This window comes from Mauremys reevesii, linkage group 8 (genome assembly GCF_016161935.1).
Source record: "Mauremys reevesii isolate NIE-2019 linkage group 8, ASM1616193v1, whole genome shotgun sequence".
Classification (NCBI taxonomy): Eukaryota; Metazoa; Chordata; order Testudines; family Geoemydidae; genus Mauremys; species Mauremys reevesii.
Window position 1 is genome coordinate 45018323 of NC_052630.1, and position 25405 is coordinate 45043727.

General features: G+C 41.9%; 1 protein-coding gene across 8 annotated transcripts in view; it reads right to left on the reverse strand.

Annotated features, from left to right (window-relative positions):
- Positions 1-25405, reverse strand: part of DNM3 (dynamin 3) — a 335748-nt gene that overhangs the window by 290179 nt on the left and 20164 nt on the right. For all 8 annotated transcript variants that reach the window (XM_039483543.1, XM_039483538.1, XM_039483539.1 and 5 more), the window contains exon 2: positions 5420-5493. In XM_039483543.1, coding sequence (XP_039339477.1) covers positions 5420-5493 — 74 coding nt within the window. The remainder of the gene's footprint in view (positions 1-5419; positions 5494-25405) is intronic.

Genomic DNA, 25405 nt, shown 5'->3' on the forward strand with positions numbered 1-25405 from the left:
GACAGCACACCATTGTTTGGACCAAAACACAAGGACCTGTCCTGTGAAAAAGACAATGCTTAATCTGTTTTGGGCTGACCAGAACCATAGAAGAATAGGCAGAAAGGACAAAATGCACAGGTGGTAAAGGAGGAACTGGAACAGTTAGTAACCAACCCTACATCCAAGACCATAAGTACCCAAACAGGTGATGCTGAAGCATCTGGCATAGAAGACTTCCTCCTGACACTACAGAACCCAACAACAAGGTACACAGCAATGAAGGAAATTAAAACAGACCCAGTGCCAAGGCACTCAGCCCTGACACATCTGAAAGCTAAGCTCCCAAGGGTCCCTGGCACAGAAAACATTCCTGATATTCAGGAACTGCCCAATGCCAGAGATATCCTGGCTCTGGGTCAGTCACAGTGTCAGATATTCTCATGGTTCTATTTGCGCCTCATCCTTCTAGGCTCTGAAGAGTCATCACTGCATCTGGGAGCAGAAGTCTCGAAGAGACAAAGGTTTCTGTAATGGACGAATGGGGTAGCAACACAAAACCACCAAGTTTCTGCTCAATGTATATGGCAGTCGGAAAAAAACTGACCCTGAGCTTCAAGAAAACGAATAGGATGTACACACAGCCCAATGTACATTTACCCAGAAACTTCTGAGCTTGTGCACTGAAGTGCACACATCACCCAGTGTAAGGATCAGTTCAGGCAATGCTCAAAGAAGCCTGTAATAATGGTGGCCACCATAATACATACCAAAATAAGTCCGTTCACCACTATATATAAAGTCTCACTCTCAGTACTATGAGGCCACCTGTATTTGTTTTCACTCACTAACAGCTTCCAAACAGATAGGACACAAAAGCATTGTTCACCATGCATTCATAATGTAGTAAGGGGGCCCTGTTCTCCCATTTTCATTAAGAATAATGGTAGCCAAAGCAAAATAAAGAATAGGTTGTCTCATTGTGCTGACCACAGAACAAAGGTTGTGCATGTCCATTTGGTACAACTTTTAAGCAACATTTTTAAAGTGTCACATATTCCATCACTCTGCTTGAAAAAGGCAAAGCACTTCATTTAAAACATGAGCTGTTGACTTGGCTTGAGAGTAATATGTTTGACTTTATCTATAGTCTCTCAAGAGTCCATATGCTGTACATGCAATGAATATTAAATCTCTCTCGTGACCAGCACAGAGCATTTGATGAGTCTCCGGACATTTACAAGACTGTTGTTTTTTTTGAGAAGCTGGCATAGTATAGAATATATTTACAAATGCAGCCCACTTTGTTTGCAACTATAGTTCTAAACCAGCTAGGCCGCCCTGATATGAGTCTCATAAATCAGAACAATTCTAGCAGAACTTTCCTTTCAATTGTAAGATCACCCACGACAGCCAGATTTTTACTTCTCCTGACAAAACACCCCCAGATATTGCTGACATCATCAGACTTGGTCAAGAGAAAGTGCCAGCTGCTTAAGAGCTCTCATGTCACTCACAATGTTTAATGAAACATGCTTGAGGCTGTAAGAGAATACAGGATTTATACAGCTATGGGAATACTAGGGGCATAAGATGTGATATACGAGCAATACTTAAACTAACCTCTGTTCCCACCATAAAACTATCAATCTGACTAAACAGCAAGACCACAATGGATCACTACAATATATCCAGGTAATTGCCAAGACTTCTTTTAAAAGAGGAAGCACAGAAAAACCCACTTAAAAGTAAGTCTTCCACCAGCTATATCTTTTCATTATTGAAGTATTTCATTTTAAACACCTAGCCCACTGCCTTTCCAGCAGATTGAGGGATGTGATCATTCCCCTCTATTCAGCACTGGCGAGGCCTCATTTGGAGTACTGTGTCCAGTTTTGGGCCCCACACTACAAGAAGGATGTGGATAAACTGGAGAGAGTCCAGCGGAGGGCAACAAAAATGATTAGGGGGCTGGAGCACATGACTTATGAGGAGAGGCTGAGGGAACTGGGATTGTTTAGTCTGCAGAAGAGAAGAATGAGGGGGGATTTGATAGCTGTTTTCAACTACCTGAAAGGGGATTCCAAAGAGGATGGATCTAGACTGTTCTCAGTGGTAGAAGATGACAGAACAAGGAGTAATGGTCTCAAGTTGCAGAGGGGGAGGTTTAGGTTGGACATTAGGAAAAACTTTTTCACTAGTAGGGTGGTGAAGAACTGGAATGGGTTACCTAGGGAGGTGGTGGAATCTCCTTCCTTAGAGGTTTTTAAGGTCAGGTTTGACAAAGCCCTGGCTGGGATGATTTAGTTGGGTTTGGTCCTGCTTTGAGCAGGGGGTTGGACTAGATGACTTCCTGAGGTCCCTTCCAACCCTGAGATTCTATGATTCTATGATAAGCCAACACACAAGATCCATCCCTTCCCACACAAATGCCAGACCATCTTATACCAATGTCTAGGACGCCCCTCAGTGGCTAAATCCTCCTGTACCCTTCCACAACATGTCCCCAGTTGCCAAAGTCTGCAAGAAGCTCTAGTGTGCAACACCACCTGAGCTGCCAAACCCTCAACCTCTTTTGTCATCTGCCCCCAGTTCAATCCCATCCCTAGCCCTTAGCGCCATCTACCAACCCCTCAACACCTGAGAAGCCCCCCAACTTCACAACTCAATATGAGTTGCCAATACCCTCTTCCACTCACACATATAGTCTCCTTCCCCTTGACAATATTAAGAAAGGTGTCCCTCACCTGTGACCCAGCTGGCAAGGGGTTTACAAGAATATCCTGATACTAGTATGTACATTCTGGTTCACCAAAGAATCTCATGTGAGGTCTTAAATGAAAACCAGGCTCACAATGGCACATTTGCATACAGAGTCAGAGAGCTATGAAGTCAACAGGAAGAGCACACAATGAGAGAAGAGAACCTTATCTTGCAATAGGCTTGAAATGTTGACTGGACTATATAAATGGGGAACAAAGACACCCCACCATTCTGCACCTAGGAAGAAAACAGACAGCATGTTTACATTCATGAAAACAGAATCTCAACCAACCTGGGTTGAAAACACTGCAAAGGACTCGGGGGGGGGGGGGAGTTTAAGATAAACGTCTTTAGACAGAAGGTTAGCCTGTTAAATTAAGTTTAGCCTCTAGAAAGCATGTTATGATTTTGTTTTATATCTAACCTGTTTCAGTTATCCTTACTCACTGTCTCTTGAATCTTTGACAATCAACTTATTGTGGTTTTCACTGTAAATATATCTCAATGCTATGGTATTAAGCTGAATCATATAAGCTGGTGTGTACACTATTCCCTTGGGGACAGCAGATGTGGTATTTCTGTGAGTGTTCAGTGGATAAGGGGCTAGACACTACAGGAGATGCTTTGAAGGGGGTCAGGACTGGGATGCATCTATTGTTAACCTGCAAGACAAAGTAAGGGCTTGCAGACTGCTTGAGTGGCTAACAGACTGGTCGTGTAAGGGAACTAACACCCAGTTAAATACAGGCAAGCCTCCGAAGGGCTGCAGGGGGTAACAAGGGGACTCTCAGTCCTGGGTATCCCAAGAACCATGGCACCACCCCATTGTAGTTTGTTTGTTTTTTTAAACTTATTCCACTTTAATAGAAAAGGAGCCAGGAAAGATCCTAGGACTACAGGTTGGAGAGTCTCTTCATAGTACTGGGGAAACTGTTGTACTAGTCTACCTTTAATTAGATTTCCCAACAGTCAGGTAAGTATAAACTTGATAAGATCAAACCTCCACAGCTCCTGTCAGAGAAAATTGTGTTTCTCTAACCTGCTACAGCTGTGGGTTCTTTATTTTTTAAATTGGGGAAATAGATAAAGGTGACCCAGGGGATCCAATTTACTTGATGTTTCTTTAAAAAAAAGAAAGAAAGAAAGAAAAACAAACAAAAAAGGAGCAAAGTCTTATTGTATAACAATGAAAAATTAATAAATAGGCCAGCATTTCCCAAAAGACTGGGGCATGCCCCCCTCAGGGAATATGATTGGCTAGGGGGCACAGGTAGATCCCTCAATTTTTCTCTAGGGCATGCTGGACTGGCCTCCACCCAAGCACCCTGCACACGGCCCATTCCCTCCACCCCTTTTCAGATACCAGCTACTGTCACTGGCTGTCCTATAGCACAAGTGGTAGAAGTCTGCTGCAGAGCTGAACATTCATGGCTCATACCCTGCTGAGGATCATGGTAGAGATGATACAGTCGAACAATTGTATTTGTTTACCTTTTTCCTTTCTGTACAATGTGGATAATAAAATCACCCAATATCCCAAAGGTGTTGTGCAGATAAACTCATTAATGTTTATGAAGCACACCACTGAGGAACTTAATAATTTTGCACTCAGCACAGACTACACAATGAATGAGGAAGATAAAAAGAAATTTTGACTAATAACCCATTCACTGAATGAGGCAGGGATCCTGTGGAAAGATAGTATCTGATCAAGTAATTCAAGACTCTGTAATAATGCATTCACACAAGCGAACTAAATTAAGGTTGCATTTCTTAACTTCTGAGTGCTTGCCTTTGCCACCTGAACACTCTTTTAATGTAGCGTTTGTTTTTATTTACCATATTTTAGCAATTTAAGGCTTAGGTCAAGAGCAAGCTAGTGAAGTTTACTGAACACACTATGTTTTGGCTAGTAAAAACCAGTGGGATTATGAGAAGTTCCAGATGGCTTTGAACACAGTGGGAGATTGGACAGCACAATGGCAGATGAAAGTCCACTTAGATAAGCATAAGTTAATGAATGCTGACAAATACGTTCAGTTTTGCATACGTGATACTGTGTCCAAGATAGAGTATAATTTTTGGTCAGATAATTTTTTTGATTCAGGAACTTCTATTACTGCCAACTTTGCCCTTCTCCAGAAATTTCCACAACTCATGACATGGAAAAGTTACTGGAGAAAACAGGCTGTTTGCAAACATCATTGACTACCCTGGAGGGCAAAATTGAAGTCCCTGTATGTCCATTTTGGTTATATTTTATTTTGTTAAACCTAATTTTACAGCTTACTGAGAACAAACATATCTAATCTAACATTTAAAGGTAATTCTTTTTCTCTAAAATAACTAGTACATAATATACTATTTTCCCCTACTTTTCACATTTAGCCATTAAAAGCAACCACTAGCTAATTGAAAATATGGCATGCTCTAAAATTATTACAGACTATGGCCCAGATGGGACAATGAACTCAATGGGACCATGCACGTGTGTAAGTGTTTGCAGTGTTGGGACCTTTCTTCCCCATGGCAAACTCTACTTTGAATAGTCTGTTTACAACGCAAAAGACTGGTGTAAACCCTCACACTGACAGGTTTATAACACTTAAAAAAAACATTCAAGTAAAAATACTTTGATGCTGAACTATATAAGAGGAATATACATCAGGTAAAATACCTGTTTTGGCAGTGACAAGCTGTAAAACCAATGGTCGCCTTGTTACAATTCCAGATCCTCGTGGAAGAAAATCCCTACAAGAAAAATCAGAATGTAAATAACGGGAGTATGATCACAACTGAGAAAGTCAGACAATGGAATTTTTACCAATAGGGATCATTCCTTTAACAAAAAACAAAAAAAGACACTACGCCATTGTTATATTCACAGCGGGCATACAGAGAAGTTAGATTAAAAAATAAAATACTTTCTGGAATGTTGCAACATAAAGTCAATGTTATTTCTTAGAATCAAGAACCCCAACACACAAGAGCCAAAATCAGCCACACACAGAGCAAACAGCTTCCTATGGCAGAGCAGCACAACTCACCCCACCTTGCTCTAGGTTGGCTCTTTGCAGACTGACTGCTTCATGCCCAGATCACATACTTCTCTACAGAGCCCCCTAGCCCGCAAGCAGAACCAGGAAGCCCCTTAAAAATCTGAAAGGGATAGCTTGTAATTTGAACACAGTTTTCAGCATACCAAAACCTTCACTTAAAAAAAAATTATAGTACATAAGGGAGAAACTCTTGTTAAACATTAAAACATGGCAAACTTAATTTTCATCCAGCTAATCTAATGGAACCCAGGATTTAAAATGCAGGGTCAAAGGAACAGTTCACAAATTAAGGAATGTTTTAGGTTTTTTGGATTTTTTTTTGGCTACTCACTCTGGTTGAAGTGAATCGGACTGATAGTCAAGAGAACTCAGATATAATTCTCATCTTAAAAATAATTAAATTGCATCTATTCTTCCTCGAACATCTCCACACCCAATCATGAGAATTTTGTCATTCATTGGGAGGGAGTTGAAAGGCTTGCTTGTAGGAATTTTTTCAGGGTCAGAGACCCTCATGTGTCTATGCACTCAATACACTTAACCATAACATTTTCAAGGCTCCTCTATGTGTTCTCCCACAGTCTGGCCTTTCCCCCATCCCTTCCCTCCCACTTATGCCATGAACCCCTTATACCATAGTTAGTTAATGCCGGTAAAGGACTTGGAACTACAATTCTTTCTATCTTGTTGGCAATTTCCATAGTTCCTCACCTCACTCATGCTGAGCCACCACAGCAATTTCTTACAGTTCAGGGTGTGGAACTAAGGAATGGGGCATTTGCCTTATTTTAAAAGAAGCAGAATCACATCCGCTTACCTAGCTGTGCTCTCTTGGGTCTTCTAAGAATCATGCAGAAAACTCCCCCCTTTTTTCAAGATATTTTAAACTCAGACACCTACAGGCTGACTCATGGGCTCTGCCCTACTGAAGACACTCTACACTCAGAGGACCCAGAACACTCTATAATTTCCTTTCAAGAGTGGGAAGCAAGAGCTCCTCTAGATCTCTAATTCCATTTTAAAATGTTTGTGAATGACTATATATATTAAAAAAAAAAAAAAAGATTATCCCAGAGCAAGTAACGGACAGGTAAACCCCATCACTCACATCCCCAAGCCCTCGGGGGCGGGGGGGCTCTGTGAGAGTGGCTTAAGAAAGAGGACATCTTCAAAGAAGTAGAATCCCAAAGTAAGTAGGTTATCTTCTTTCTAAAAAGACCATCTGTGAAGGATTCTCACTCCTGGAGAGTGACTAGCTTGACAGATGTCCCACAGTGAAGAGTATAATGATAAACACTGACTGGCACAAGGTCAGCACTGCATGTACCAAAAAGTTTGTATTTATTTGTGGTTTTCGGAGGAGGAAGTAAAATACCTCCCCACAAAAGGGCTGGCCACCACCTGGGTGCCCCGGTGGATAGGAAAACCTCTGCTGTGTTCTACTCCTGTTTTCCCCTTTACCAAGGCTCCTTCAACAAACTCCAGTCTCTCTTTCAATCACAGCCCTTCTTAGGGGTTTGGGTTTTCCATTAAATTAAAGTTCTCAAACAAACATGAACAATCTTCCACCCAGGTTTAAGCTGTGCTTAGCCCCTAGTTCCTAAGGAACTGTCCCATCCTGAGGGACCATGACTGAAGACCCTCTTTCCCTGAAACTTCCTGCTGCAGTTCCCTCACTGCAGCTTCCTGCTGCCTTTTACCCTGGGATCATCTGATTCAACCAGGGTGTGGTATGTCCTGTAATCAGGGCTGGCTTAGCCCCAGGCTCTCCAACCCATAGGCAAGCCAAAATCATGAGGCTTAAGGAACATCCAGACAAAAGACCTCTCCAAACTTTTGGCCAATTACATATATAGGACATACTTATGCACAAAGATTGGAGCGTGCGGGACAGCACTCCCTTACTTCAAGGCAGGTTCTGCAGGACAACATAGTAACTCTTCTTCACGGTAGATGAATCTAAGGGCTTGTCTACACTACGCAGCTTTTAGTGATAAGGCTATCACGAGTGGCGTTCGCTCTCCTGCCGACAAAGCCGCGTTCACACTGCCACTTGTGTTGGCAAAACTTGTGGGGGGGGGCTTTTTTAAGTATCCATGAAAGACAAAAGTTTTGTCACAATGTCATACCATAGACAAGCCCTAAGGAACAGAGCTTTGCCAACAGTATGGCATATACAAGGCTGCTTTACACAGGACTATCGCTGAGACAAGCAGCAGAAGCTGCCCTGCCTTGTATCATACACGTCCTGATATGCAAGCCATCCAGTATTAAAACATGTAGTCAGTCATTAAGACATGATCCCCTCGGGACATTATTGCCCAAGCAACATGTGTTAAAAGAAAGCATGGGTGGGCGTTAAGGCCTTTAGTCCACTTCAAGTACAACACCATGGAGTTGTCAACAAGTGTGTGAAAAGAACCTCCCTGGGATGAGCATGTGGGCATTGGTGTAATATTGATGAGAGTCATTATGGAGGAACACCTCTGCCACTTTGGAAAGGAATCTGAAAAAGTGATTCTTCCGCCAGTCTGAAGCATTGCTTGCTCTTCAGGTTGAAAAGACTGCCACCAGGAAACGGTATGCCATTTACAAGAACCTGAGTGCACAGACGGTTATTAGTTGGAAAGTAGCATTCACCAGCTCTGTCCAAAGTAGGGTATCCCATGAAACCTAACTTGGATTTTAAAAAATGTCCAAAAGCAGGCGTACTTGGAAACAAAGGGCTGCAGAGACACTTGTCCACATATGACTCAGGTTCACTTGTTGACCATTTTGTCCTTTTACAATGGAGTAGAATCTGCCTTTGGATTGCGTTCAACCGGGCAAGCACTGTAGGCCCCTTATAAGGTATTTAAAGAGATCCACAAGAGCCTGAGCTCATCACACCAAATGCTTCTTCCATTTCCAATCATAGGTCTTTCGAGTGAACGAGGAGACACTCACCCCAGACCTACCAATAATACACTAAGGAAAAGGGTCCTTTAATACACCTAACCATAACATTTTCAAGGCTCCTCTATATGTAGTGTCCTCCAAATTCACTAGGACAAACTACTCCTTAATGAACAGAAAGCCTTGGAATCTCTAAACCTTCTCAATTGATGCTGAGAGGTGCAAGGAGGAAGTGCCCATTGAAGTGCCAGACGCATTGGCACTCTCAAGGTTCAGCTGGCACAATGATTTTTCAACTCAGCAAGAGGAGTCCCTCTTAAGAAGGGAAAAGAATGGCAGAGAGGTTCTTTTGCCTTAAACTGGCAGAAGCAGCCTTACTGTGCCAAGTCCATCTCATGTGGTGTCCTCTTGATGTACCAAGAAATGTTTCTATGTGCAACAATATATATAGCACCAATTCCTTCCAAGTTAGAGTCCCTCCTGTGGTTTATTGTAGCAATACTATGCTTATAACTGAGACAGCATTCATTTTATATCCCCGCAGTTAGGATCTCTGGGAAAAGCTGATCTGAAGCGTCATTTTGGCATCAGAGTTAGAATCCACTGAAATTAATGGGGCAAGTCATATCTCAGTGTTATTGTTCCAGGCTCTCTGCAAACTCAGCCCAACATTGCTGCATCATTTACACTCAGGACATATTCTGAAGGTGTTTTCTCCTATCTGATAGCATTTACTTGTTGTGATAGGCCCTAACTTAAATAAATAAATAAATAAATAAATAAAAAGTTGTGACTTAAGAACATCTAAAAGGCCTGTTGGCAGCTCCATTCACCACTCTAGTTAGTCCTTCACACTCCACCTCTGGGAAATGCTTACATAAACAAAGAAATAATATCCATCTCTAGGTAAAATGCAAGTACTGGAGACCCATCTTCACGTGTATACCTATTAGAATAGACTGTGCAAATGAACGCCCGCACACTCTAATAAAAAGACAGCACATTCAAACAAACACCAGTTCATTGGATTGCCTAGCCAAATGTGTACCCTGCAGGAAAAAGCACAGTCAATTAGATGTTTAACTTTCCCTTCATTTAATAAAAAACAGGGTAATTCAATACAAATGCAGCACATTAATACATAGATATCACAGATTTTTTAAAGCTGCAGTGATTAGTTATATAATACCTTAGACAATAACTATTTACAAAAATCAGTGTAGCTCAAAAGGTTGTCTCAATGTCACAGACACTGATCTAAGTAAATATGTTCTAGTGCCATGGTTCTCAACCAGGTCCCCTTGGGAGGCCATGAGCTAGTTTCAGGGGGTCCACCAAGCATGGCTGGTGTTAGACTCGCTAGAGCCCAGGGCAGAAAACTGAAGCCCCACCATGCAGGACTGCAGCCTGGGGGCCTGAGCTCTAGCATCTGGGCTGAAACCTGAGAAACTTAGTTTCACGGTGCCCCTTATGGTGTGGGCCCCTGGGCAACTGTCCTGCTTCCTACCCCTTAATGCCAGCCATAGCTTTTATATGGAGAAAAACAATTATTGTGGTAGAGGTGGGCCATGGAGTTTTTATAGCATGTTGGAGGGGCCTCAGAAAGAAAAAGGTTGAGAACCCCTGTTCTAATGGGCTCATAAAGACTTTGTGCTTTATAAGACTCTAATATACAGTTTCATATCCATCAGAAAATAGTATTTTTATGTGTGTTTTTTTCTCTGCTTCTCAAAAGAGGTGCTACAAAAAGGAAATTGGATTTCCAGATACAAGGTTCTGTATATGTCTGACTTGTGACATACTTTCTCTCACATTTGGGGAAAGGAAATAGCAAGGAATCATATTCAGATTTCTGTGGAAGAATGTGCAACACTTTGGGATAAACTCTGCAAAAGTCCATAATCTAAAAGGAAGATACAGTACATCTCTTTCCACAGAGAGGTCTACTAGTTTGTGTAGTAAGATGAGGCCCTGAAACATAAACCCTTGCATCAGAGGCCTGGTATGAGGCCTAATGCCTGAACTAAAGGAATGGTCAAGGCTTTGCTAACATAAAGCAAAGTTAAACTGTGACCCAGAGGCAGGCCCTGTTCACAGAAGCTGGCAAGGAAAGGGGACATGTTGCAAAAATACACATACCTAAAAGGTACCAGAACACTCTGACACTTGCACATTCCACACACATAACAAAGAACAGTTTGACCCATCATAAAGACAGAGACAAAAGGGTAATATGATGCATAGCGTTGTTTTGTTCAAACCAACATGTACAAAGTGAGAGGCAGCACCTTACTGTGTAGAGGAGCTGTACCTTGCTAGGTAGAGGGGTTGCATCTCAATACGCCAGGAGTGATGTGTAACTTGTTTGTACCTGTGTATAAGAATACATCCCTGGGGCGGTGTCTATGTCTGGCCTAGGGGCAGGGCCAGCTCCAGGCACCAGCCGACCAAGCACATGCTTGGGGGAAGCGCTCGGGTTTTTTGGGTTGTTTTTTTTTTTTTTGGTTTGTTGGGACAGCACTGGAGGTGTTTTTTTTTGTTTCGGCAGCGTGGCGCTCATGGGGGCTGGGCTTCAGGCGGCGCTTGGGGGGGGGCTTCAGGCGGCGTGGTGCTCAGGGGGGCAGCGCAGCGCTCTTCTTTTTTGCTTGAGGTGGCAAAAAAGTTAGAGCCGGACCTGCCTAGGGGGCAGTGGAGTGTCCCGCCACTAACTGAGCTGTGTCCATTGTCAGGGGGCACATATTCGTAGTATGTCCTGTAGAGTCTGCTAGAAACTATTACTGTGCTTCATTTGACAATAAACCTGGCCAGGTGCCTTAATACCTTATCGGAGTCTGTGGTCATTGGGGGTTCTCTCAGGGTCTGCTGTGCCAGCGATCTGCAGAGCCGGGGTAGCACACAGAGGGAACACACACACACACACACACACACAGAGCTGACTGTTATCAACATAGAATAGAGCAGGGCAGCAAACCAGGGGCGTCTGACAACAGTTCGGACACCCGTCGGGTTGAATTGTTACTAAAAAATGGTCCCTTCACAGAAAGGAAATACCACAGGATTGAATCAAAATTCAACAGATTCCTCTGGTAGAGCCTAAAGGAGGCTAGTCCTCAAGTTTCCAGATGGCACATCCGTAGATTTGAAGATAGTGATTTTCTGAAACTTTTGATCAGTATGTGAAGCTATGCTGTAATTTGGCATAACTAAAAGAATGAGGTTGAGAGAAGACATCTGACCCCTTAAAGTGGAAGTAGCTAGGCCTGGTTGCAGAAAAGAAAATGCACTAAGAGAAGATTATTCTTTGATAATTGTTTGTTGTAGTCTTCTCTTCTCTCATCATATGCAGATATAGCATTTTCACATAGTATTATCACTCCACCTATCAGAAAAACAGGATTTAACATCATCTCACAGAACAAAGAGAAAATATAATCTCCGAGCACGAGAAGGAATAGGATGGGAGAGGACTACCCATACCTCTATAATAATAATTATAATTATAATTACCTCTATCATCCTCTGTACAGTGTGTAGGCAGTGTACATAGCAAGCGCTGATATCCCAGAGGGGATACCTACAGGGGAGCTTGGAGCACCAACCAGACAAACACAGATTCTAAGGACAGAAAGGATCGCTGTGATAAACTGAGCTGACCTCCTGTATAGCACAAGCCATAGGTAGAAATAGCAGACTACTGAGTTTGGGTCTCCCAAGTCCCAGGCAAGCCCCCTAACCACTGGACCTCTCCATACAGTGAAAGATCAGAATATCTCTCCAGAATATGCTGAGAATTAGATGGCAACAATGAAAAACAGAGATAACACACACCTCAACCCAGACCTGTATACTGTGGTAAAGTGCACTTAAATACTGCAGCACTGTCATGTAGCATAACTGAAAGTCATCCTCACAACCACAAGAAAGACACTTTGCAAGTTTAGGATTTAAGCTTCTTTGCTTCATAATAGGACAACAGAATATAACGCTAGTGTCTTTCCCCTACTGCAGCCTTCAAAACAAGGAGTTCTTTGGACTTCCAAATGCTGCATGAAAGAAAGAGATACAACTTCAGAGCTCTTTTCACATCAGGGGAAAGAAATCTCCTTTGTTGCTAAGTAAACAGTTCTCAGTAAAATAATGAGTACATTCATATGACGTTCTGAATTAACTTTAGGAACAAATATTCTAAGGGAAGGCAAATTCACCACCTGGCAAGGAAAGAACTATAAATAAGGTGGGGAGATAGATGCTCAGGGATTTCTGTTCTTGTCATGCTCTTGTAGCAGATATAGACTAACTACAGAGCTTACTTCTGAGCAAGATACTCTCCAGATGTTCTCATAAGAAGATCATTTAATGCACTGCTAGTGGGGCTGAGGTTAGTTTAAATATGGTATTTAAACAGTGCCAGCTAGTGGCTGAACAACATAATATGATTTAGCATTCCATTAGATCTTCCCCTTTAAGTTCTACATTTCTACCATTCACAAAATTTACACTATCGGGATATCTGTGAAGTTCAGTATGTATCAGTCTGTTAAGTGTCTCTGAATCATACTGGTTTTCTAATTACACAACCCAAACATGTAACAACTCAGTCATCTGGCTGTCCATTAGTTGCAACAACAAATTGTGGTCGATTTGGAATCGTCTTCTTCTGCATTTGCCATCTGTAGAGTTCTCTGTTGATTGTTCTTTCTGAGGAACAAACCATAGATGTCGACAGTTTCTGCTGAACTCTCCGCTCTCAGTCTCGATCACATATGATCTGGGAGCTGATTTCTTTTTCTTTATGACAGCTCCAGTTGTCCACCCTTTTTCTCCATCCACTTTGACATGAACATGGGCACCAGGTTCCAGATCTGGCAGCTCTAAGTGATATCTGCTATAAAAGTGTACATAAGTTCTTTTTCAACCAGTCTGGCTACTATCTTCATGTCTAGCCACTTAGTAGATAGATGATTTTCCAGAGCTGGTTCTGAGTAGTCTTCCCATCAGGAGTTGTGCTGGACTATATCCAGTAGCCACAACTGATGTTGATCTGTAAGCTCAGAAGAGGAAGGAATGGATCTTCCTGCTGTATGATTTTCTTAGCTGTCTGGACAGCTCTCTCAACCTCTCCATTCACTTGTAGGTAATCTGGGTAAAATGGTATTTTATTCGGAATTACTTAAATTCTGCTGCAAATTGTGGTCTGTCCATCACTAGCTGTTCTGGATTACCGAAGTGAGCAAAAGTGCACTTCGGTTGTTTGATAACACTGCAACATGTTAAGTCTTTCAAGTATATTTATCTTTATATCTGGGAAAATAGTACACTACAACCAGATAACGATGTCCTCTGAATTTGCATAAATCTGCAGCTAGTCTCTTCCAAGGTCTGTCTGGTAGAGGTGTTCTTAATAAAGGTTATTTGTGTGTGTTGATCTGTTCGTTCTGCAACTTTCATGTGAAGATATTTTATAGTTTATGTCCTTGCTGATGCCCAGCCATCACATTGACTGATTGGCCCGTTCACAGCATTTAGTTAATCCTTAATGTCCTTCATGGATTAGGTTTAGGATTTCTCCTGTTGTTTCACTTGCAATTATAATGCAATCACTTTTTGATCATGAGTCCATTTGACTCACTTAATTGTCCATGTACCATAAAGTAGCCTCTTGTCACTTCCTTAGAGTCCTTTCAATACCAGCCAGTTCTAGTGTAACTTGGAACTTCTTCATGTTGCATGTCTATCAAGGTTGCTTTTTGTAGCTGATATAGTCTTTTTTCTTACACCAGTCTGTATGTGTCCACAGCATCCGTGTATGCCTTTAAGTCATCTTCAAGCTCACGAGTAGTTGAGTGCGATGCTGGGCTCCATGACAAAGCGTCTACTGCTACCAGATTTTTCCCAGAACTTATTTAGCAACTGGATTAATGCGCATTAACCTTATCAACAGACATTGGCATCTCAGTGGTGCTTAATCCAGGTCTTTTCCACTGATGAGGCTTACAAGCAGTTTATGGTCAGTTATCAGTGTAAACGAATACAATCCACACAGATATTTTTGAAAGTTCTCACATGCCCATTCACTTGCCAGGCACTCCTTTTCAATCTGTGCATATTATTTTTCTGCATCTGTAAGTGTGAGAGAGCAAAATGCACTTGGTTTCCATTCAGAGTCATGTTGCTGCAACAATACATCACCTAGGCCATAGCTGCTTGCATATGTACTGACCATCATGGGTTTCTTCACATCATAGTACTTGAGAACTGGAGCTGCTGAGATCATTTATTTTACCTTTTTTAAAGCAATTGCTTGATTAAGCAACCATAGCCAAGATGTGTTAGACTTTACCAGTTCATTCCGTGTCACTGTGGAAAGGTATCAACCAAGATAATTTAACATCCCTAATACACATCTCAGTTCTGGTACTTTCATTGGTGCATTCAATGCTCAAATTGCTTTTACTTTCTAAGGGACAGGACTGATTCCACCTTTGTTTGTCTGTCCCAAAACCTCGATTTGGGATAGGCGGAAAAGACACACTTCCTTGTTTAACTTCAGTCCAGAGTGAATGATTAGGCGTAGAACTTCGTTGTGGGTTTTGTTGAGTTCTTCCATCAAAGACACATCAAAATATCATTCATGAAACTACAACTCCATCTGTGTTCGTTAACAGTTCAGTCATCTTTCTTTGGAAATTTTCAGGTGCACTGGTGATCCCAAAAGATAATCTTTGAAAGCAAAAGCTCCCAAAGTTTGTGAAAATGTAGTCAATTTAGCATTTTCTTTGGCTAAAGGAATTTGCCAGAATCTGCTTGAGGTATCCAGCCTAGAGAATACTGTAGCTTCTTTCACTTTGGGGAGACAGTCATCCAGTGTTGGAAAGATATATGTTGGCACAGAGATTCTCTCAATTATGCCAATTCACTTCATTGTCTTTAATTCAGTTTCCTCTTTATGAAGTAATGGGATAAGAATCCTGCAAGGTGTAATATACACTATATGGTACAACATTGTCTCAATTTTATTTGTATGGGTTCTCCTTCAAAAGCCCACTATCACCAAATATTCCATCAAGCTCTTCCACTTTTCTCATTAGCCACATTGCACCTGAGAAGGGTGTTGGCCTGTGGTCTTTTGATCACATGCACTCTGAATGCACAGCTTTTGTTTTTGTAAGTTGCTGCTGTGGTGAACCACAGGACACCTCCAGAGCTGTCAGAGCTGTTTCAGGAGATATCAGCTCCAGAAGGAGCTGAAGGTAATAGTAAGTCCCTTTTGAGATGACTGTGAGGTTTGCACCCGAGACAATTTTAAAGCCAACAGCCTTTCCACAAATATTCAATTTCACTCTCCAGGAGGGCTGTCATAGATCCCAGAAAAAAATGGTCCTTGATTGTCTGTAACATAGGTCAATTCCCTGACTGCTTTGGTGCAGAAAACAGCTACAAATTTCCATATTTTGTGCATTTATTACATCATGTGCTCTGGCAAGACCATGCATCATCTCATGGGATATTACTTTTTCCACACCTTGTGCATGTAGGCTGGAATTTGTTCCTCACAGCCTGAGAGTTCTCTCTCCGTGCTTCAGGGGTTTTATGATAATAACTGTAAACACTCAAGTGTCTGTTTACAACTTCTAAGCTAGTTTCAAGTTTTCCAAGTTGCTCCTGTCTTTTGTTCTGCGGTTTGACTAGTTCAGACTGCTTTGCTATCTGTATAGCTGTGTATAGGGTTCAATCTGTTTTTAATTGTAGCTGCTGTATAGGGTTTTTATCTGTTAACCCTATAACCAGCCTGTCTCTGATATTTTCATGTTTTTTCAGTTCCAAAACTCAGTTTTCAGCCAATGCATGCAGAGCTCTTATAAATCATTCAGCATTTTCCCTTGGTTCTTGAATTGTGTGGTGGAAACATGCTCTTCATAATCTACATTTCTCTGAAGTATAAAATATGTATCAAACATGGCTGGAACGGTTTCTTAGTCATCTTTTGACTGCCTTCAGTAAAGGCAAAGGATTTAAAGATAATCTCTGCTTGTGTCCCCATAACATAAATTAAAGATACCCGTATATCTCCAGTTTCTTTGTGGAGCTTGTTTGTGATTTGAAATCTTGCAAAATACTGTTTCCAGTCTGTCCATTGTGAAGGTTTGTCAAAGCTAAAGTTCCCTATAGCACTGAAGAGTGGCATAGTGACGAGATCCTACAACCTTTGTTGTGGTTTTCCTTCTGTTTCTATTCTCCTTTGGCACTCGTTTATTTCTGACTCCAGGTCATGCTCAGATATAGACTCACTACAGAGCTTACTTCTGAGTAAGATACACTCCAGATGCATTCATCTTAAGATCCTTTAATGCTCTGTCAGCTATGGTTGAGGTTAGCTTACATAAGGTATTTTACACACAAGTGCCACCTAGCAGTGGAACAGTATAGTACAGCTTAGCATTCCATTACAGTCCTCCTCCATTATTGCGCCAATATGACGGTTCTTTGTCGCTGTCTCATCTTGAAAGAAAGCAGCTTCAGGAATACTTTTTCCTTTTCAGAAAAGGAGATCCATTAACACTTGCAACAGTAAGGAGAAATCACACCACGGCACAACTGGTCTGTGCTTGGCTCACTGCAGAAGTGGGAAACTGAGTAGTCTTCACAGAGAGGATGGGGAACCAGTGTCTCTTCCCTGAACATACTGTGAATTATAGATGGCAGAAACATGCACATGCGAGGATTTCACCTTGGAGGCCCTTCTTGAACAATGCTGGAACCACAGACATTTACACAGTACTCTAGCCTCCAGCTGAGAAAGGTGCTGCTCTTAAGGAAACGTTTAGTGTCCAATGCCTCTTCCAAGAGCTGCAGCCATAACCCTCTAGAAAGCATGATCTGTAACTCCTGAGCTGAAATCCTGGCCTTATTGAAGCCAATGGGTGTTTTGCCATGGACTTCAATTGGTACCAAATTTTCACCCCAGGTGTCTTAGTGTAATCCACACACCTCCTGAGTGTGGTGTTCTGTCCCATCTAGTGGCACCAAGACCTTTAGAGCGAGATTAATAAATCTGCTACAGCCTTAGCTAATGGTCATGTGGCTTTCAGCTCATGCAGTAGAGGCTCATGCTTAAGCTTCAGAGGTCCCAGGTCCAGTCCCGCAGCCCTCCCGCAGACAACCAGGGTTTGTTGGCATTATATTAGTAATAACTAAGTAACAGGTTCCATGCCAAAATCATTTTAAAGTAATTTTCTCCACTTTTTGTTTAATTCTTTAGGTACTCATCCAGCAAGGACTAACCCCAGATCCACAGTATGGTCTATAATAGTTCCATTTTTAAGATCCATATGCTCTAGAGCCCGCATGCAGTAAAAACAAATGTTTACAAAGTAGCATTTGCAGGACTACTGATAACCCAACTAAATTCACACACACTCTGCCAACCCTCTCCCCTTCCTGATACTGGGGGGAAAGAGTTGGCTTTGCAGCAGGCCTTGTACGCAGAGAATATTGGGTTCTGGCTGACCAAGAGGAGAAACAAATTCCAAAGATTAGGGCCCCTCAGAGAAAACAAGCTGCCAGCAGTTCTCTTGTGGTTAAACCTAGAGACTGTCAAAGCAATTATGTCAGCTATCTCAGTTGTCTTGTGTACTCTAAACAAACCTCCCATAATTTATTTGGTGAGCTCCAGTGGTTGTTATGGAGGGGCTGTAGTGTAGGCAGAACACTCGGGTGTTTTTACAACCGTGGCATCTAACCTAGGAGGTGAATTCCAGCTATGAAGTTTGCTCATATCGAAGCAACTAGGGAGAGAAAAGTTCTCTCAAATAGTCAAGGTCTAGAACATTTAAAGAGTGAGTTGGCATCTGTGATAAAGCAATATTACCGCATGCCTCGCTGTATAATATAATGCACCTGGATGGCCTACTATTTCTAATATGCAAGGATTTAGGAACCAGGTGAGAACTAATCAGCTATAATGACAGGATCAAAGGAGATCCTCATTTAAAGGTACAGGTTCCATAACAGAAAGTCAGCCAAACTCCTTTTAACATGATATTTATTCCCTAGAATTTTTCATTCAAATGTACTATGAACATTATTCAAATGCATTAGTTTACCAGCAACATAGTTCTCAGATAAAGTGCTTCGGAGTATGATAGAACAATCTTCCTAAAGGCACACTGCCTCCCCCATTGCTGAATACATCAGTGTCTCACCAAATTCCAATGACATGCAGGCAGCCAAGTCTCCAACTGCATCGTCTAAATAATGCATAAGCCACAGAATGCAGTGATCCATTAGAATATAATCAGCTATTTTCAGAGTGAAATATTTTCAGAGCCAAAAAACTCTTTACCCAAAGAGCTATGCAAGTATTTACATTTTACTGCATAAGCTAGTGGTTACTGTACTTTCTCTCTGTGTCTATTAAGTCTAAACTTCCAATATAAGCTATCTGGCCAAGAACACATTTTAAAATGGAAAATTTGAGCGAAGGCTGTTTTACTACATGCAGATACATATAAGCAGAAGACATCTGACAGATTCAGATTGTGTGTAATTCCTGTGTAAAAATCCAAGTTACAAAAGAACAATGAAACCACAGGAAGATCTAAAGCAATATTTAAAAAAGCCGTATTCACAACATGTTGCCATTTATCGTCAGAGGACTGCTGGAGGTTAAATCTTTACCTCAACAGGCTTTTTTTCTTACCAGATGTCACAAGGCAGGTTTACCTGTCTTGTGCCTGTAGCCCCTTTAGAATCTGTCTCTGGCTGACTGACGTTCAATCAATGAAGGACATCCAGGGAATCTGGGACTGAAAAATTGACACTCACATGAGGTCTGGATATAGTACCAGAAAACCCCTAGTGGTCCAAAGGATAAGTGACAGTTTGAAACAGACATATTACAAGCAACCAGGACTTGGAATCTCAGATTTCTAATTGCATTCAACATTTTTTCTAGTGCTGGTAACTTGAGATATCTAACCTTGTAAAACAAAATTTAAATCACACCATTGTGATTAATATTCTGCTTTTTTTTTCACTTCAGTTCCAACATGTTTTGTTTTTGCTTTTTGCAGGGTATTGCTGTTGGAAAAAAACGGCTGTAGCTAGAAACCAATGTTTGATCTTCTCTGATATCACATAAAATTTACAATATGGGATTTAAAATAACTGCTAAATCATTTAAATCAATAAACTAGGTCTCCCACTGTCATAATCATGATAACAATTTTAAAGCATAGGAGTCTTCTAATGTATTATAATTATTTTTAAAGATTTTTAAGATCTCTCAAATCTGAAGGTTCCATGTTCAAGGGGAGCTACCACACAGCTCCATTACTTCAGCAGTTTAAATGAGCCATTGTAGCTCTTCTTGGTCACTGAGGAAAATAACTGCTTATGACAACAGCAGAACAAGCCTCAAACACCCTTTCAGACTGCACAGAGAGAAGGAACTACACTGGAATCCTGTGGGCCAAAAACCACAGGGGTTTATTTCAATCTGATTCTGCCCATGGTAACTGACACCCATGAATTATAAAGAGAGAACAATACATTGAAAAACACAAGCCAAGATATGCATAGTGAAACTGTGATACATGGTGGGGGGGGTAAGCTCTCTTTGGGTACGTCTACACTACGGGATTATTCCGAATTTACATAAACCGGTTTTGTAAAACAGATTGTATAAAATCGAGTGTGCGCGGCCACACTAAACACATTAAATCGGTGGTGTGCGTCCACGGTCCGAGGCTAGCGTCGATTTCTGGAGTATTGCACTGTGGGTAGCTATTCCGTAGCTATCCCATAGTTCCCGCAGCCTCCCCCCGCCCTTTGAATTTCCGGGTTGAGATCCCAGTGCCTGATGGGTCAAAAATCATTGTCGCGGGTGGTTCTGGGTAAATGTCGTCAGTCACTCCTTCCGCTGGGAAAGCAACGGCAGAGAAGCATTTCATGCCTTTTTTTCCCTGGATTGCCCTGGAAGATGCCATAGCATGGCAATCATGGAGCCTGTTTCGCCTTTTGTGACTGTCACCGTATGTGTACTAGATGCCGCTCACAGAGGCGATTCAGCAGTGGCACACAGCTGCATGCTTTTGCTTTTGCATGATAGCAGCGATGGTTATCAGCCATATTGTACCATCTACCATACCATAAATTGGTAATAAGATGGGCATGGCTACCAGTCCTTTTGCACTGTTCCATTTGCTGCTGTCATAAGTGCCCCTGGCTGCTCTTAGCCAGGAGCGCAAAAGCCAAAATTGGGAATGACTCCCTGAGTCAATCCCTCCTTTTTGGTATCTAAAAATAGAATCAGTCCTGCCTAGAATATGGGCAAGTGTACTAGAGAACCACTGTATCAGAGAACCAGAGAGCACAGCTGCTCTGTGTCAGATCCTGCATAGATTATGAGCTGTATGCTATTCACAGGGGGTGCTCCTGCAACAACCCCACCTGTTCATTCCATTCTTCCCCAGCCTTCCTGGGCTACCATAGCATTGTCCCCCCACTTGTGTGATGAAGTAATAAAGAATGCAGGAATACTTGTTAGTAAGAAATGAGTGGAAGGCAGCCTCCAGTTGCTATGATAGTCCACATAGGACATTAAGGAGTGTGGAGGAGAGGAGCCCAGCATCCTGCTGCTAGTCCAGGGGCAATTGAATCTTTTCTTTACACATGAAGGGTGGGGGCTGATGAAGCTCAGCCCCCTGTTGCTATGATGATGATGGTTATCAGCCATATTGTACCATCTACCAGGAAAAATTAGGGCCAGGCGCCCTTGATCGACCTGACCGATGCTAGTACGCATGGTTACCAGGCCTTTTGCACTGCCCCATGTGCCAATAGGCTGATGATGACAATGGGTATCAGTCTTATTGTACCATCAGTCACCCATGGCGGGGGGGGGGAGCAAGGATGTTGGTGTTGAGTGCTGCACCATCGCGTCTATCTGCAGCATTCAGTAAAGATAGGGTGACATGTAAAAGAGTCAAGACAGGATTGTTTTCCCTTTCACTTCTGGGGGTGGGTGGGGGGGTGCGTAAATTGCCTAGCTATGCCCTGACCCACCGCGGACACTGTTTTTGACCCTAGAAGCATTTGGAGCTCAGCCAAGAATGCAAATGCTTTTCAGAGACTGCAGGAACTGTGGGATAGCTTGAGTCCTCCAGTCCATGAGCGTCCATTTGATTCTTTGGCTTTCCGTTACACTTGCCACGCAGCAGTGCGCTGAGTCCCTGCTATGGCGTCTGTCTGGAGATATTTAAAAAATGATTTTGAATTTCGTCTTCTGTAACGGAGCGCTGATAGAACAGATTTGCCTGCCCTTACAGCGATCACGTCCGCATCGTCCATGCTGGAGCTCTTTTTTTATTTTGATTTCGGACTGCATCGCCACCCGTGCTGATCGGAGCTCCACGCTGGGCAAACAGGAAATATTCAAAAGTTCGCGGGGCTTTTCCTGTCTACCTGACCACTGCATCCGAGTTCAGATTGCAGTCCAGAGCGGTCACTGGTGCACTGTGGGATAGCTCCCGGAGGCCAATGCCGTCGATCAGCGTCCACACTAACCCTAATCCGATATGTTAATACCGATACTAGCGTTACTCCTCTCGTTAGGGAGGAGTACAGAAACCGGTTTAAAGAGCCATTAAAATCGATATAAGGTGCCTCCTAGTGTGGACAGTTGTGGCGTTAAATCGGTTTTACGCTCCTAAAACCGGTTTAAACGCCTAGTGTAGACCAGGCTTTTGATGGATACCCAGCCAGCCACTTAGCTGTAAAATCCCTCTCCGTAGCTGTTCTCTGCTTGCTTTACCTGTAAAGGGTTAACAAGCCCACAGGTAAAAGAAAAGGAGTGGGCACCTGACCAAAAGAGCCAATGGGAGGGCTAGAACTTTTACATTTGGGAAAGAAACTTTCCCTTTCTCTGTTGCTCTCTGGGCTGCAGGGACACAGAGCAGTAATGCTGTAAGCAGCTTTAAGCCAGGTATGATTACAGATTATCAATTCATACCTCGAACCTACTTATCTGGAGCCTCAGATATGCAAGTAAAATTAGGGAATGTCTAAAAAGACGCGACTAGGGTTATTTCTTTTATTTCTTATTGGCTTGTGGTCTCCTCTGTGCTAACCCCAGATGCTTTTGTTTGCTTGTAACCTTTAAGCTGAACCTCTAAGAAAGCTATTTTGGGTGCTTAATTTTTGTAATTGTTTCTTTTAAGATCTAGCAAAAAGCCTAAGTTCCAGATGTATTTTTCCCTTTTTGTTTTTAATAAAAAATTTACCGGTACCTTTTTTAAGAACTGGATTGGATTTTTGGTGTCCTAAGAGGTTTGTGTATGTTGTTTGATTAGCTGGTAGCCACAGCTAATTTCCTTTGTTTTCTTTCTAAGCTCTTCCCTCGGGGGGGGGGGGGAGGCTTGAGGATACCCCACAGGGAGGAATTCCCAAGTGCTCCTTCCTAGGTTCAAAGGAGGTTTTTTGCATTTGGGTGGTGGCAGCGTTTACCAAGCCAAGGTCAGAGAAAAGCTGTAACCTTGGAAGTGTAATACAAGCCTGGAGTAGCAAGTATTAATTTTTAGAATCCTTGAGGGCCCCCACCTTCTACACTCAGAGTGACAGAGTGGGGATTCAGCCTTGACAAAAAACAGTTAATGAGAACACCTTTTAAGGGGTTTTAAGGACAACAGGAGACTGAAGATTAAATAACGTGTTTGCATTCATCACACTAGAGCAGTAATCTGAAGTATTTTCTGTAGCAAAGAAAAAGATATGGGAAAGCCCCCAGAAGTGTTCATTGAAGCAGAAGGGTGGTAATGAATAGGCAACTAAAACTCAAACTTGGCCTCCTAAAGGAATCACTAAAGTTCATTTTGCTTGTCAGTCCATATAAAGTGCCAATGGCATGACAGTTACTACTGAATTCATGAAGGGTTTGTATGGGCACTTCTTCAAATTGAGGGAAGGAAATTCCAGAAAGTCAGCTATAAAGAGAGGAAAAAAATCATCTCATTACATGCAGTCAATTGACTTGAAAACAAAGAATAAACACTAATATAAAAGTCAATTAATTTCTGTCCTCTCAGAAAATAGAGTATTTAATCTTCTCCAACAAACTGGTCCCCTCCTATGTAAATATATTTACAATTCCCTGCTTTACAAGGGATCTAGAAATATTAACTCTGGATAAACGTTTCCATAAGCTCCTGAATCCAATTTTCTAAAAGCACCTTAACCTTAAATCCCAAAGACTTTCAATGGGATTTCAAATTGCCTAACAGCAATAGCTGTTTTAAGTGCAAAGGTTTTTCCACCCAAACAAACAAAAGAAATCCCTTCACCTATGCACCAAGATGTTATGAATTCCACACATAAACAACACTGTTACAGCAACACTGTGCATGCCTTTATCCCGGAGAGCTGATAAATGCTACAATGTAGCTTTAATTGCAATAGGAAGTAATTGTGTCAAAATCAACAGTTTTAACTGGACTTTCTCCACTGTGTTACTCATTGTTCTGCACTTTTTCAACATGGCACACTATGAACATTAGCTTGTACTGATTTCAAAGTAGCAATATCTTGTGCAAAAGTACCTACTGTATTTCATATCCAGTGCCAACACATTTATCTGAACAAGCTACTAAACTGGAACCCAACACCATCACCTTCACTTGCAAGCAGCACAAATATTTTAGTGCATCTCCCATTTCTACATGGAAAATTTACACTTAAATGTAAGTACTGCAATTGCTTTCATTTTTCTTTTATTGCCTTGTTTTGAAACTAAAAAGCAATACAAACAACTCCATAGAACTAAGACAGAAGACATGGAAACTAGTGGGGCTCTGCAGGAATAAAACATCAGTAATCAGTAAGGTCTTATCAGGAGCAAAACCTTATAACCATAAATCAAAACCAGTTACACCATAACCAAAACTGAACTCCCAGCCTTGGGTTCAACAGAGTCCTGAAAGCCTAGGTCTGGAGCCCTGCCTTGATGCAGATTTTTGTATCTTCTCCCTTTGCTTATGTGCACAAGAGAAGCTAGAGTTAACTTCTTGCTTGCTGAAGACCTGGTATTGCCAATTTTCCACTGCACCCTTTCACATGTTGCAAAGTAGGATAAGTTTTAGCTAGATCCATGTTCTACAACAAATAATTGAGGGAGGGAGATCTAACTTAGATAATGTTTTCATCCCTCAGCACAGGCTCTTGGCTGGCAGTTCAATTTCTAACTGAAATTTCCAACCTTCACATTCACGACAAAGCAGCATAGCAGAACAGCCTTGTCATCACTAACACTTGCAAGCAAACAAGTTAAAAGGCAACATGCCATAGTTTCACAGTTCATGACTACAAAGCAAGTGAAAACACAGTTTCCCCTCACCAAAAAATGCCACTACGGAGATAACACTTGTACAATGTTACGTTTGTAACAGGTCCAGTAAGCTATGGTACAGAACATTTGCTTTGTTCAGATAGATTTTCTAGCATATACCGGTCTTGTCCAGTAACTCTACAAAAGTATATACATTCTCCAGATCAAACCAGTGCTCTGACAAGTGCATTCATGCTCATTAGACCTATTTTTGTCATTACTGAGTTCTTGCCTAGTTACTGATATTTAATTGCCCCTTTTTCCAATGTTTTGTCATTCCATTTCAATGTAGCAGTCCCAGTGGACATTTCTATACTATTTTTCCTGATAT